The 16,078-nt window shown below is 37.8% G+C and overlaps 2 protein-coding genes across 2 annotated transcripts in view; both read left to right on the top strand.

Annotated features, from left to right (window-relative positions):
- The window catches only part of LOC132096058 (uncharacterized), a 332,561-nt gene that overhangs the window by 102,779 nt on the left and 213,704 nt on the right, over window positions 1–16,078 (top strand). The gene's annotated exons all lie outside the window — the stretch shown is intronic.
- Window positions 67–8,395, top strand: LOC132091634 (zinc finger protein 501-like). The gene is made up of 2 exons (XM_059497836.1): window positions 67–554; window positions 5,958–8,395. Exons 1-2 carry the CDS (start codon window positions 266–268, stop codon window positions 6,914–6,916), a joined length of 1,248 nt encoding a protein of 415 aa, XP_059353819.1. The 5' UTR covers window positions 67–265; the 3' UTR covers window positions 6,917–8,395.

The raw sequence follows: 16,078 nt of genomic DNA, 5'->3' as shown, positions 1-16,078 counted from the left end.
CTCCAGTCCAGCGGGTGGCGCTATGCACATTCGTTTGTTTACCAAACACCATTAAACCGCAGAGGAAGAAGATTAGTTCCACCACCGCGCTCATTGTTGTTTTGTCGTGATGCTGGCTTAATACAAACTGTTAGAAATGTTGTTTCTGAAAATAGAAAAATACAGTTTTTGAACCAGGTCAGTAAATACCTTTAATATTCTCATCCCCACAGTCGTGACTAGGTTTTGAAGCGAGCAGGTGTGCTGGTGTCTTGCTGCTGTGAAGATGGTGTTTGTTAAAAAGGAGAGTGAAGAGAACACGAGTGAACCAGAAACTATAAGAATAAAACACGAGGAACCAGAAACCTGGAGAATAAAACACGAGGAACCAGAAACCTGGAGAATAAAACAGGAGGAACCAGAAACCAGGAGAATAAAACAGGAGGAACCAGAAACCAGGAGAATAAAACAGGAGGAACCAGAAACCAGGAGAATAAAACAGGAGGAACCAGAAACCTGGAGAATAAAACACGAGGAACCAGAAACCTGGAGAATAAAACACGAGGAACAAGGAGGTTGGTATTTATTCTTCCAACACTAAAGACAAATGTGGTATATCGGTCGATCTCTAGTATTTATTAGGGCTGCTCAGATCAGGATTTGTTTAGGCCAATCACAGAAAGCAGTATCTGCTGATCTGATCAATGATACCGATCTTTTTAAAGCCTTCTTTTTATCATGTAGATTTATTTATAGTGATGATCCAATTAAGATTTTTAGACATTTATTCAGGGCCTGAATTTCATATTTGAAAATTATTTTCTCTCTTAGGTGACTCTTGTGAGAAGATTTTTTATTTATTTTTTATTTAAGGGGTGGAGGGGGTCATTAAAAAAATATATATATACAAACAAAGGGTGTGGTCAAACCGATCTCAACTTTTAAAAACTTGGCTCATCGTCTTATCCATTTCAAAGTCATTCATAGGGCATAAATAACTCCTTAAAAAGGTTTCAAATGATACTGCACTCGACCTATAACTGCCATATCTCTAACACTGTATTGTCTTTAACGCTGTATCATCAGGTACCTTTCTCCACATATTTTGGGAATGTCCAATTGTTGTCAACCTATGGACATGTGAATTCACTTTTATCCTTTTTCCTAAAATTTGATTACATGTCTAATGTTTTTGTATTGTCAATGTTGATTCTAACTCTCGTATAAATTCATTAAAGAAGAGAATGCTTGCTGGTTTTATAGCTGCAAAAAAGACAATAATACAAAACTGGTTTACTCCTCACATGTGTTCAAAAGATTTTGTGTTCACATCCTCCTTAAAATAGTGACTTGTAAATATACAACAGCACCAATGAACAGGGCTAAACCTAGTAGCATTTAGTGCCTGGAAATGTTTTTCTACCCGAACTTTGGTTTATAGACATGAATGACTTTTTGAATGATTTATTTATTTAAAATTAAGGATATGTCTGTTGTTCCCCCTTCCCAGTTTTTTTTTTATTGATGTTGTTTTGTTGAACCAAAAACAAACAAGGAAAAAAAAGAAATAGCTTAATACTGTTACTAAAGAGCTTACACAAATTGGAGGACTAACCAATGCATAAAGCTAAAATATGATTTTGGAAATCACCAATACTTTTAGTTTAGAGCAACATTAGCATGAACTTTACATAATTTGTTTAAAACCATACATAAATTTGTTTTAATAAAGCACTATTAAAATAACGTTTTAATAGTGAATTTAGTTGAAATCACTGCATTAAAATGTTAAAAAAGTTGATGAAGTTGATAAAGACGAATAAAATCACTAACTCAGTTTTAACCAACAGGTGAGAGAAATGTTCTGCAAGACCAGAGTCACGTCTTTATCCTGTAAAAGGCAGTTATGAAGTGTCTGATGTTATCCCCTTTACAGTTTCTACTGGTAAAATATGTGCACTGTATGTTGACAAACTTTAATTTAATGTTCAACAACAGATATTTGTGTTGAGTATTGTCTCTCTCTGTCCGTGTTCAGTCTGTCCGCCGCCCCAGTGCTCATTCAGGCCATCCTCAGAAATATTCTTGTTTGTCGTAACCCGACCGACCCTGTCAATTTAGGACCGACTCAATTTTTTTTTTTTTTTTTGCTTTTAGTCCGACCGACTTGCCAGTTGTACATTTGTGTTAAAGGGTTAGTTCACCCAATAATCAAAATTATGTCATTAATAACTCACCCTCATATCGTTCCAAACCAGTGAGACCTCCGTTCATCTTCAGAACACAGTTTAAGATATTTTAGATTTAGTCCGAGAGCTCTCAGTCCCTCCATTGAAACTGTTTTTATGGTATACTGTCCATGTCCAGAAAGGTAAGAAAAACATCATCAAAGTAGTCCATGTGACATCAGAGGGTCAGTTAGAATTTTTTGAAGCATCGAAAATACATTTTGGTCCAAAAATAGCAAAAACTATGACTTTAGTCAGCATTGTCTTCTCTTCTGTGCAGTTTGTGATATTCGGTTCGCAAACGAATCATTTGATGTAACCAGATCTTTTTGAACCAGTTCACCAAATCGAACTGAATCGTTTGAAACTGTTCGCGTTTCCGATATGCATTAATCCACAAATGACTTAAGCTGTTAACTTTTTTAATGTGGCTGACACTCCCTCTGAGTTCAAACAAACCAATATCCCGGAGTAATTCATTTACTCAAACAGTACACTGACTGAACTGCTGTGAAGAGAGAACTGAACATGAACACAGAGCCGAGCCAGATAATGACTCGTTCACGAGTCAAGAACAGGTTGCATCAGTTTTCGGATCACCAGTAGTTCTTTCAGACAGTTTGATTCAATAAACCGGTTGAAGAAAACGGTTCACCGGTTCTTTTGCGCTCGACGTAAGGGCGTCATTGTCGATGATTGCACTTGATTCAAGCCTTCGGTTTACCCGCGCTCATAACACTAGCACAGAATCAGTTCAGAATCAATCACCAAAAGAATCAGTTCAGTTCAGACGCTCTATGTGTCAGTCTGCTTCACGCTGAATCACACATGCGCAGTATCATCAGCTCCTCGGTTCTCGAATCGGACGCGTCTGACACAAACGGTTCTTGATGCGAACCGTTTAAAATGATTCAGTTCGATTTGGTGAACTGGTTCAAAAGCAATAAAATAATATTAATTATATTTTAGTATGGTAAATATATAAATTTGCTTAGGCCTACAGACAAATGAAAGCTAAAAAAACCCTGTGACGTCATATGTTTACACTATTGGTAACGGATGTCACTCTATGGCCTGTGCGTTCGCTTCGTCTCAGACTCTCATTCACTGTCAGAGTCAACGGTTCGCGCTTGGTAATGATGGCTGTGGCTGCGGTAAACTAAATGTTCGCGGTCACTGTTCCGAGTCATACGGGTTCGGGCACCATAATACATATAAAACATTAATTAAAACCGCTCGACACCGCTTTAACTAAGCACAAAGTTATGGAAACACTGATCAGATCTTTTCCCATCCCTTCTCCCGTCTAGTCTAAAACCTTGACTGTGTTGACTGTCACTTTATGTTCGAAAATCTATTGCACGAATCAACCAACACAAGTTTCGAAAAAGAAAATAGGAAATTGATTTTAACAACCTTCTCTTGGAGCACGTCCAGGTTTTGTTTTGGACATGCGTCACACAGCAACTGCAGCTTCGGACACACACGCATAACAGCAAATTATATTTCTGCACATTGTTTCTCTTTTTACAACAGAAATGTGAATTCTGCCGGTATTCAGACAGTCTCATGCATACAGATACAGATTCGGGCTAGAATCGCCTATGCGATTTGATGTTGTTGACATTTCTAATCGTAAACACAGCCATGTTGAAGCCTGAAGTAAATGTTTTGCATTGTTATGGCAGTCCACTATGCTTATTGTTTTTTTTGAGAATTTTGCACTCCTCTTTGTCATTGTTGCACATAACTTCACGCCAATAAATCATCAGAAATATTGGTCTTTACAAATATACTGAATCTTTACAACCGTCCTGCCTGTTGTCCGTGGATTTACCTATATTTGGTGTTGTTTGCTGTATAAAATGCATCTAGACATGCTAATTAGATTTTTACAATCGATTCAATGAACACTTGTCTCTCAAATCAAACAGGATTTTTTTTCTCACAAAAGTGACAACCCAAGAGAGCAAAGTAAATGGTCTCTCATTTGTAGGTTGCAAAACAGTATAACATTACCTCATTTTTTTTCTTCTCACCTGAAATTCATGCAGTTTTTGACAAATATTTACATTTGTTTGTGGTCTATATAGCCTGCATCAAAATGAGGTTTGCAATGATACGCCCGAAGGCACGGGTTGAAGACCCAGCCAGTGATGTCACGATATGCTAACTTGTTTAAATTCTTACCTACGTAATCACCATCACCAAAATTGTAAAAAAAAATTTACATTGAAACTTGAAAAAAAAATATATAGACCTACCTACCGACCCTCTTTTACATTTTTTTTTTTTTTTTTACTGTTACTGCAAACCAAAATATTTTTAAGGATGGCCTCAGTAAAGATTTAAACTGAACACAAATTGAACACAAAAAAATATTTTTTATTTGTCAAGCAATAGGTATTACCTACTTATATTTAACAATATTATTTCAACATTTTCCTTTTATGACTGTAAAGCTGCTTTGAAAAAATATGTAAAAAAAAAAAAAGCGCTTGTTCAGCTCACATTTATTTACATGTCCCCTCTGGTTTAATCATTTCTGACGCAGCTACTGTAGTTACTGTAACTACACTATATTTGCTCTCACAGACACATTCACAACAGACCCGTATATCTTCTCCTCTTCTCTTTGTGCAGTCTGAATCAAAACATCGTCTTGCCTACTATTACCGGAAGATTACGGAATCAATTCGAAGTTGAATGGTTAACGTTAGTGTCATGAACACACCGCTGTCAATTTTGAGAAGAACCACCTTCAAACAAGTTAATAGCAAGCATTTAAGGGGCCTGCTAAAAAGGAAGCTATTAGCGTTAGAGTAACGTAACCAGCCTGAATTCACCAAATTGTTCTCTGGACCTGAGGGTAGCCTCTTCTTCCTTGCTTCTCTCTTAATTCTCATCAGCAGGACTAGCGCTATCGCTCGCTTCTTACAACGGGACAGATACATGTTTGCTGCTGACCGAATGGAGGAACAACAGACTATGAAAGAGCTCCTGCTAAACGTTTTTAAAACTCCGCCTACGCCATAACGCAGCGCAAATCGTGTTGTATCTGAAGGGCAACGCTGAGCCTAGCGGCAAGCGACGTGCATACCGCGTACTGTGTGAAAGGCCCAATTACGCGGTCATTATGTGGGAAACACACCGCAATAGAATAAGAATAAGTTAAACGCTAACGTTATAGTTTGACCTCCTATTAACGTTCGCGCTCTTCCACTGATAAACATGGTATTAGCTTTGTGGCTAATCTAATATAGCAATGCATAAGCGGCTGTAAGTGATGTTACAGAATATTTAGAAGTTATAATGACAGGACCGTTAGCTAGAACTACCACACAGTTTTTATATACAGGGTATGAACTAAATCTACAATCATTTCACATGACGAACGACAGACTCACCGTCAAAACAGTATCTCCGTAGTGAATTTCTGGCGCTGTTGTTAACTCTGGAGCTGCAGAGCTCCCTCTGGTGGGCACACTATGCAACACTCATAACATGAGTGAAGCATGAGACTCTGTTTCTCATGTTTCATCTGCCGTTATAAATGCAGATGCCGATTTAAATGCAATTAGCTTATATCGGCCGATAATATCGGCCGGCCGATATATCGGTCGGGCTCTAGTTAAAAAGGAAGTTTTTGTCTGTACACAAATATTATTATATTATTCTTATCCTTTTTTTTATCTTTTTATTTTTCAAATGTTTCAATTAATTTTCATTTTTATATTGATTTAATTTTAGGCCTGATGAAAATGAAAGAAGAAAGACAAGATCTGATTGAGGTGGATGAGAAATATCCGGATCAGAAAGATGTCAATGAAGAAAAATCTGTGAGTTGCAGCATTAAAACAACAGAAGTCAAGAGGCCTTTCAGCTGCTCTGAGTGTGGAAACAATTTCACGTGTAAAGCAAGCCTTAAGAAGCACATGTTAATTCATGCTGGGATAAAGCCGTTCTCCTGCTCTCAGTGTGGAAAGTGTTTAACAAAGAAATCAGGCCTTAATAAGCATTTGTTAATTCATACTGGGATAAAGCCTTTTACCTGCTCTCAGTGTGGAAAGAGTTTTACCTGTAAAGCAAGTCTTAAGATGCACATGTTAATTCATGCTGGGATAAAACCTTTCAGCTGCTCTCAGTGTGGAAACACTTTCAGACATAAAGCAAGCCTTAAGAAGCACATGTTTATTCATACTGGGATAAAGCCTTTCATCTGCTCTCAGTGTGGAAAGAGTTTTACGTGTAAAGCAAGTCTTAAGATGCACATGTTAATTCATGCTGGGAAAAAGCCTTTCTCCTGCTCTCACTGTGAAAAGAGTTTTAGATCTAAATCACAGCTTAAGCTGCACATGTTCATTCATACTGGGGAAAAGCCTTTCTCCTGCTCTCAGTGTGGAAATAGTTTTACACAGAAATCAAGCCTTAGGGATCACATGTTAATTCATGCTGGGGAAAAGCCTTTCTCCTGTTCTCAATGTGGAAAGAGTTTTAGATGTAAATCACACCTTAAGCTGCACATGTTAATTCATACTGGGGAAAAGCCTTTTTCCTGCTCTCAGTGTGGAAAGAGTTTTACACAGAAATCAAGCCTTAAGGATCACATGTTAATTCATGCTGGGAAAAAGCCTTACTCCTGTTCTCAATGTGAAAAGAGTTTTACGTCGAAGCGACAACTTAATGTTCATTTGGTAACTCACACTTAATAAAAGCCTTTTACCTGCTCTCAGGCATGTTAAAGGGGTCATCGAATGCCCATTTTCCACAAGCTTTAGGGTCTTAAAGGGGTAATATGATGCGATTTCAATTTTTCCTTACTCTTTGGAGTATTACAAGCTCTTGTTGCATAAAGTTGCAAAGACTAAAGTCTTAAATCATAAAGACTTAACTTTATAAAAGTTAAGGGTCAACCACAACCCTTTAAATGGCTCATTCTACCATGCCCCCACATCTCGATGTCTCTTTGTGGGAAGAATTACATAACACCGCCCAAATGTTCAGACAAAGAATGGTGGCGTAACATTTATTCTCTTGATGTGTGTTTCATTGAAGTGAAAGTTTGTTTGGTCTTCCAAAAGAGGACATGACTAGAAATCAGTGGTTAAGTTGTATGTTAACACTGTTTCAGAACAGTCCAACACAAATATTTAGATGTATGCTGCACATTTTATGGATGATGAGGACTGTTTCCTGTACCTGTTTCTATAGTTGTGCAGTTCAAAGTTTTCAAGACAGTCTGGCTCTTCTGACTCACAGCCTGTAAGTACGTTTTTTATATTTAAATAATTTGCAGTAGAGTAGGCTTGTTGTTTCTCAGATCACAAATGCAGACAGTTTTATGTTAACATAGCGCAATACGCAACGCAAAAAGACATAAGTCATTATAATTAGTAATTATATCCCGCTGGATGCAACATATGCCGTTTGTAATGGGTTTTATTTGTTTTGTCTTGTCTATCACGAACAAATGTTTCTATTTGACCGAATCTTCTTAGTCAAACCAGTTAAAAAAATCTATCTGAATCCTTTGAAACGGTATGCGTCTCCAGTATGCACTAATCCACAAATAGCTTAAGTTATTTGGTTTATATATGTGCCTTAAGGAGGTCACACACTGGACGAGAAGTGCAGGGTCGCTCCAGTCCACGTCTAGGACAACTCGAGATATTGCACACCGGACGCTCACATTCTGTACACTGGAGCTCAATATCGAATCAAGTTCTGAGCTGCAAGAGGAATGAGTTATAATTCATTTATTATTATTTTAAATACATTATTTTAATTGATAATAACTGAGTTTTGTACATTAATTTATTAAAATAATCTGTTATAATTTAGTCTAGGCTATCATTAGCATTCTAGATTGCCATTCATCAATTGTTTTGTATTATAAGCAACTTCAAAATTTCTAATGCTGTAGCTACTAATACTGATTTGTTTGCTCAATAAAAACAAAGAAGCTACATATATTTTAATTATGGTTATTTCTTAACGTTTCTTAGGACTGTCACTGTACATTTTACCTTGGATCGAAAATTAGACATTCTTACTTGAAAAACTGATGACGACATGCTATCTTCCTCCACGTTTATGACTTCCTCATGTTGTATTTAAAGAATCTATGGTTGGTTGCATATAATTCTGGGTATTTCCCTACATCGTTGATTAGTTCATCTTTTGCGGTCCGCTAAAGCCTGGTTCACACGGGACGATTTTAAAATTGTCGGCCGATTTTCCAAACCTGAGAGACCCCACACACGGCGATAAAAAATCACGGGTCTGCAGTTTTGGTCGTACAGTGTGTGGTGTGCAGCCACACGGCAAAATCAACACATCACACATGAACCGATTTGACTCCCGAGTCAGACGGGACATCTCGCAAAATCCCTCGAGATCAAACGTGACTTCAGAGTAAACAATCATGGCGGATGAAGAGGATGCAGTGGCCATAGTTTGTGCTTTGTTTGTAACCGAAAAAAAAACATAAGAAAAACAAGAAAAGGCGATGGTCAAAGAAGTGGAGACAAAGTCCTCCATCTCCGACGTCCACCAGACTTTCTGGTGCGCCATGCCACCGGCTGTTTTGATTTTGTTTCCCAGTACTTCCTCGCTGCCTCGTCACCTCGCTTTCTGATTGGCTACACGCCACAGTCCACAGGCTGCGTGATCGTTTGTCCTCGGGGGACACCACACACGACAAGAAATCGGGCCAAATAAATCCAACATGTTGAATATGGGGATTTAAATAAAAAAACACATTTGGGTGGATTTTCATCATTATACGGTAGTTGTCTACACACACTGCCGACACACATTACAGTTGAAACAATATGTAAAAGTGATTTTGCATCCGATGACCCCTTTAAACATACTTTTCATTGTATCAACAATAAAGCATATCAGAGCAAATCAGACTATTTCAGATTCAAACAGAACAGTGTTGAAACAAAAAGAGCTGAATTCCACAAAGAGGCTCAAGACAACAGATGATCATAAATCAGATCCCATCACCAGCCTGAAGTAAGCCTAACCAACCAACTCTTTCGTAGTAGCCCAGAGTGAAGTCTGGACGATGGGGCGGGGCGACACGTTGGGGCGGAGCGACACGTGTCGCCCCGCCCACCTCAGCGGTTAGTGGTTTATGATTAAGATGAGCTTATTGGTGTACAGATGAGTGACGATTTTACAGCTTATTGGTACAGAGAATTATGACGCTGTGAGCAGGATTGGAATGCGGAAGTAGACACTCGGATGAATACACTTTTAATATAAATTAAAAAGCAAATATAAATGTTGTGTTTTCGCATTTATTGTTGCGTTTCCACAACATCCCGTATAAATACAAAGAGTTTTGGATTACGACGAACAGAACAGAAATAAATGGTCTAATTTACAATTACTCCCTCAACGGCTGTAGACGCTACCTCAGCATTACTCGCTGGTTTTTGAAAATGACACGCAATATAATGCGAAGTAGGGTTATGTAGATAGTCATGGAGTACCTTGATTTATATATTCAAATTTTATATATATATATATATATATATATATATATATATATATATATGTGTGTGTGTATATATGTGTGTATATATATGTGTATATATATATATATATATATATGTGTGTGTGTGTAACAAATTGTCACCAGTCTCTGAATGTCACCAATAATATACTGAACATTCCCTTAGCCCCTAAGAAAATTTACCATGGTTCTGCTACAAAAACTATAGTTAAACTATGGTGTTTTTATAATTACAGGACATGGTAATTAATATGCCAACAAATATTTTTACTACAATAAATCCATGGTTACTTTTTGCAAGGAAGGAACTATACAGGTTCTAAAGAACTTGCCCAAAAACACTCGTCACTTTCTGTTATTTGTTTTCTGAACTGCACTACTGAAAACCTCATTAATCCTGAATTTATTTAGTTACCCGCTTCTATATAAAAACATAATACATTTAATCACCCCTTTAAACACTTCATTGTTTATCAAAATCATTGGTAATTGAAAAATTACACTGAATTGTCACAACTAAATTAAGAATTCATTATGAGCAATGCATAGCAAATGTTACCATCAAATATGAGAAACCTTAAAGAATGATAGACTGATGTAAATGACTGAAACCTGTTGTCATGCACGTGTTTGCCATAGCTTTTTTATTAAAACATTATACACTGCAAAGTTTAACTTTAAATGACATCAATTAATACATCAAAACCAGTTGATCTCAGTTCATTCTCTATTTCCCTTCAATGAACACACAAATGTTTCATGCCGCAAAAAAAAAAAAAAAACAGTCCTTGGAACAAAATCCTGTGTAAACAAAAGCCCAGAAGATCACCACGCCGTCCTCTTCCCTGTACCCTGGTGGGTTAAACTTGAAAAGGGCTCTGCACTGCAAGCATTCCCTGATGCTGTACATCCGTCTGAACTCGTTCTGGTAGACAGGAGGACAATTCTTCCAGTTGGCCACAACTTATAGTGTAAAGTATAAACTGATAAAATGTTAATATATACAGTACTGTGCAGAAGTATTAGGCATGTTAGTATTTTCACATTGAAAAAAATAGTTTTAAGCCAATTATTTATATCTTTTGCTGTAGTGTGTCAGTAGGATATATTAGTTTACATTTCCACACATTCATTTTGCCATTAATTGTAATAATCCAGTGAGATATTTGTATATATTTGTATGCATGATCCACATGAAGATCTTTTACATTGAATATAAATATTTCTGTCTTATATGGTGAACAAAATCCACATTAGATGAAAGATGAAATGTTTTTAAATGTCTTTGATGCTGATGTTAACTGATAGCTATATATGAAATAATCCACGAGTGTACTGTTACAATCCACAAAGAACAATAAAATGAGCAATTTATAACAATTATTAACAATAATTATTCAAATTGAACGTACCATGGATAAATAAATGATCGAACATCGCATTTAATATTATAATATATTTACCACTTTTACTCACCTCATGCAATCAACGTGGAATAGCGTTATTACTCTGCTTCTGCAGTTGCCACCGTTCTGTTTATTTCAACGCAAACTGCCCCCTGCTGGCTCGGAGCAAAATGTCAAAGGAGGGGAAAACAAATATGGGCGGGGCGACACGTGACGCTCCTCCTCGAAGTGTCGCCCCGCCCCATCGTCCAGACTGCACTCTGGGGTTACTCACTCTTTCAGCTTTAAAGACCTTGCTGCAATAAAACAAAAGACAACTTATTGATAATTCAACTCGGGAAGGAGATTGTCAAATTTGGGACAAGTAACAAAGATTAATGGTCAAAGACACACAGCATGACCATCGCATGCAAATCCATGAAAAAAAGGAAGAGAAGACAAGAACCAGACAGATTCTTTCTAGACCCTTTTTTTACCTTTTGTTTCTCACATTCACAGAACGACACGGAGACTATATTTTAAATGACTACATGCATCAGAGATAAATCAAAATAATGCTAAAAGAACAAATTAACAAATATCCTTCCAATGCATAACTCCTTGTGATGAATGTAACCAACACATTCTAATCACCAGTCTTGGGGAAAGTTACTTTTAAAATTAATGGAAATGTAAATTCACGTCTGTACACTAGAATAAAGAAGAAGAAAGTTCAACACCATTCAGCAATTAAAAAAGAAGAAATGTTTATCTTTTCAAATTTTTGCTTATTAGTATAGTTGAATTGGATCATCTAAGATAAGGGGCAAATTGGTGAATAAAATTGGATTCAATTCAAGAAGAATATTTGTATTATTTGACATGTTTAATAATTATTAATACATGTTTAATTGAGGGACTGCAGATGAAAATTAGACCGAATGACTAAACCTGGCACATTTACATGGTGGACATGTTTGCTCATGTTGATTAATGTGCATTGTCCTTTTTTAAAAAAAATAAATAAATACAAAATGCAGCTTTGAGTCATTTTTTTTTTTTTTAATACAGTTGCTGGTCATAAAATTAGAATATCATCAAAAAGTTGGTTTATTTTCACTAATTCCATTCAAAAATTGAAACTTGTATTTTATATTCATTAAACACAGACTGATATATTTCAAATGTTTCAAATTTCTTTTAATTTTGATGATTATAACTGACAACTAAGGAAAATCCCAAATTCAGTATCTCAGAAAATTACTTAAGACCAATACAAAGAAAGGATTTTTAGAAATCTTGGCCAACACATGTGTGAAAAGTATTTAAAATGAAAAGTATGAGCATGTACAGCACTCAATACTCAGTTGGGGCTCCTTTTGCCTGAATTACTGCAGCAATGCGGCGTGGCATGGAGTTGATCAGTCTGTGGCACTGCTCAGGTGTTATGAGAGTCCAGCTTGCTCTGATAGTGGCCTTCAGCTCTTCTGCATTCTTGGGTCTGGCATATCGCATCTTCCTCTTCACAATACCCCATAGATTTTCTATGGGGTTAAGGTCAGGTGAGATTGCTGGCCAAATAAGAACTGGGATACCATGGTCCTTAAACCAGGTACTGGTAGCTTTGGCACTGTGTACAGGGGCCAAGTCATGTTGGAGAATGAAATCTGCATCTCCATAAGGTTGGTCAGCAGCAGGAAGCATGAAGTGCTCTAAAAATTTCTTGCTATACGTCTGCGTTAACCTTGGACCTCAGAAAACACAGTGGACCAACACCAGCAGATGACATGGCACCCCAAACCATCACTGACTGTGGAAACTTCGCACTGGACCTCAAGCAATGTGGATTGTGTGCCTCTCCTCTCTTCCTCCAGACTCTTGGACCCTGATTTCCAAAGGAAATGCAAAATTTACTTTCATCAGAGAACATAACTTTGGACCACTCAGCAGCAGTCCAGTCCTTTTTGAAGCCAGACGCTTCTGACGCTGTCTGTTGTTCAAGAGTGGCTTGACACAAGGAATGCGACAGCTGAAACCTATGTCTTGTATACGTCTGTGCGTAGTGGTTCTTGAAGAACTGACTCCAGCTGCAGTCCACTCTTTGTGAATCTCCCCCACATTTTTTAATGGGTTTTGTTTCAAAATCCTCTCCAGGGTGTGGTTATCCCTATTGCTTGTACGCTTTTTTCTACCACATCTTTTCCTTCCCTTCTCTTCTCTATTAATGTGCTAGGACACCGAGCTCTGTGAACAGCCAGCCTCTTTCGCAATGACCTTTTCTGTCTTGCCCTCCTTGTGCAAGGTGTCAATGGTCGACTTTTGGACAACGGTCAAGCCAGGAAAAAAAAATTTAATATTGTGAAAAGGTTCAATATTGAAGACACCTGGTGCCACACTCTAATCAGCTTATTAACTCAAAACACCTACAAAGGCCTTTAAATGGTCTCTTGAGTCTAGTTCTGTAGGCTACACAATTATGGGGAAGACTGATAAACTGTCAATGGAGACAGGTAGGCTAAGTCAGCTGTATTTATACCCTAGGGTTGATTAACTTAAGTGGGCTCCACCTGTGCTAATTACACTAAGTATCTGATGTGCTCCTCCCGAATCTTGTTAATGAAACTTCATTTCACAAGTTCACACTAACATATAATTAGCTTAAGTATTATAATGCATATTTGGCATGCTGTCCGGGGAAGGGCCCAAACCTAGAATACCCCCCAAAAAGCAATAGCGGAAAGGACAGCCGCCAGACTAAGGACCCCCCATAATAGCTTTGAGATCTGGCGGGGGCTGATATTTAGAAAGTCAGCTGGTTGGCAGGTCGGAAGAGCCTATGTACTCCAGTGGGAGCAACTTTACATATTTGGAGAGATAGGCCCACCGGCTGCTTGTATCGGACTATGTGATTTGGGGCACCCGGTCGGGAGGGCTTAAACCATTGAACAACCGGAGCACCTCACTGCACTGGAATGGATGAGCCCTACCAGTCGATAGAGGAGGAGCAACGTGATTGGGTAGCCTGAGTTGCCTTTATTTATTTTTTGAGCGAATTTGATTCGTGACATGTAAATGGAGAACAAAAACTGTAATGTAACAAGAAAGGTCAGATGTGTTCTGCGAGGTCCTGCCAACATACTGGCAAAATGAGGTAAGAAAATCGCTATCTTTATTATCTTTTGAAAATAGGTTAAAAAAAAAATGTTACCAAAGTTTACAAATGGGTAACTTAAAGCACCTGTAACCTGCAGAAGATAAATAAATACCTGTGTGTGTATTTTTGTATTGCTTTATCACTGATGCTCAAGTTAGATGCTCATCTGTTGTTGTGTTGCTGGTAAATTATGCTAATGGCTGTCTTTTAGATATTTTTCCACATTTTCCTGATATGAATCCCATGCATTAGGTGTGTTATATATGTTTTATTCTTATAATAGTATCAAAGTGTATTCTGAAACATATAATTGCAAATTTTGGTACAATTTAAATTAATTAATGAAAATGAATTTAAAAAACGAATTAGGATTGTTTAAAGCAGTGGTTCTCAGTCACAGTCCCGCTCTAGTGGTTACACACGGGAATCACTAAATTAAATATTAATGTTAATACATTTTAATTTAATCTTTGTTTTTTTTTACATTTAAGTACAGTACAGTTATGTTACTTTTGTTATAACGTTTTAATTTAAACTTTAAGTCATTTACAGTGAGGAAAATAAGTATTTGAACACCCTGCTATTTTGCAAGTTCTCCCACTTGGAAATCATGGAGGGGTCTGAAATTGTCATCGTAGGTGCATGTCCACTGTGAGAGACATAATAAAAAAAATAATAATAATAACAATATAGGATTTTTTCACTATTTGTTTGTATGATACAGCTGCAAATAACTATTTGAACACCTGTCTATCAGCTAGAATTCTGACCCTCAAAGACCTGTTAGTCTGCCTTTAAAATTTCCACCCCTACTCCATTTATTATCCTAAATTAGATGCACCTGTCTGAGGTCGTTAGCTGCATAAAGACACCTGTCCACCCCATACAATCAGTAAGAATCCAACTACTAACATAGCCAAGACCAAAGAGCTGTCCAAAGACACGAGACAAAATTGTACACCTCCACAAGGCTGGAAAGGGCTACGGGGAAATTGCCAAGCAGCTTGGTGAAAAAATGTCCACTGTTGGAGCAATCATTAGAAAATGGAAAAAGCTAAACATGACTGTCAATCTCCCTCGGACTGGGGTTCCATGCAAGATCTCACCTCGTGGGGTCTCAGTGATCCTAAGAAAGGTGAGAAATCAGCCCAGAACTACACAGGAGGAGCTGGTCAATGACCTGAAAAGAGCTGGGACCACCGTTTCCAAGGTTACTGTTGGTAATACACTTAAGACGTCATGGTTTGAAATCATGCATGGCACGGAAGGTTCCCCTCAATCCCCTGCTTAAACCAGCACATGTCCAGGCCCGTCTTATGTTTGCCAATGACCATTTTGATGACCCAGAGGAGTTATGGAAGAAAGTCATGTGGTCGGATGAGACCAAAATAGAACTTTTTGGTCTTAATTCTACTGAACGTGTTTGGAGGAAGAAGAATTATGAGTCCCATCCCAAGAACACCATCCCTACTGTGAAGCATGGGGGTGGTAGCATCATGCTTTGGGGTTGTTTTTCTGCACATGGGACAGGGCGACTGCACTGTATTTAGGAGAGGATGACCGGGCCATGTATTGCGAGATTTGGGGGAACAACCTCCTTTCCTCAGAGTTCGAGTTAACGAGTTCCTGTTAGCACTCGTTAGCTTGTCATTAGCGTTTTCATTCGAACCTATCGCTGTTTTCTTTTCTCCTCTTGCTCCAGTTTTTCACAAGTTCATCAAACAACCGCAGTAAGAATTTTCATCAAGCACGGTGAGTAATGGCTTCTCCCGTCATTGTTACTTGCACCTCTTGCCACATGTAC

Source organism: Carassius carassius, chromosome 1 (genome assembly GCF_963082965.1).
Source record: "Carassius carassius chromosome 1, fCarCar2.1, whole genome shotgun sequence".
NCBI lineage: Eukaryota > Metazoa > Chordata > Actinopteri > Cypriniformes > Cyprinidae > Carassius > Carassius carassius.
The sequence above is the reverse complement of the archived record's forward strand: the minus strand, read 5'-3'. Positions and strand labels throughout refer to the sequence as shown.

What these genes read in the sequence shown, in the direction of transcription:
- LOC132091634 (XM_059497836.1), top strand. Translation starts at nt 266, where the DNA reads ATGGTGTTTGTTAAAAAGGAGAGTGAAGAGAACACGAGTGAACCAGAA. An exon ending in AAAACACGAGGAACAAGGAG is followed by an intron (nt 555 to 5,957) that starts GTTGGTATTTAT and finishes ATTTAATTTTAG; the next exon opens with GCCTGATGAAAATGAAAGAA.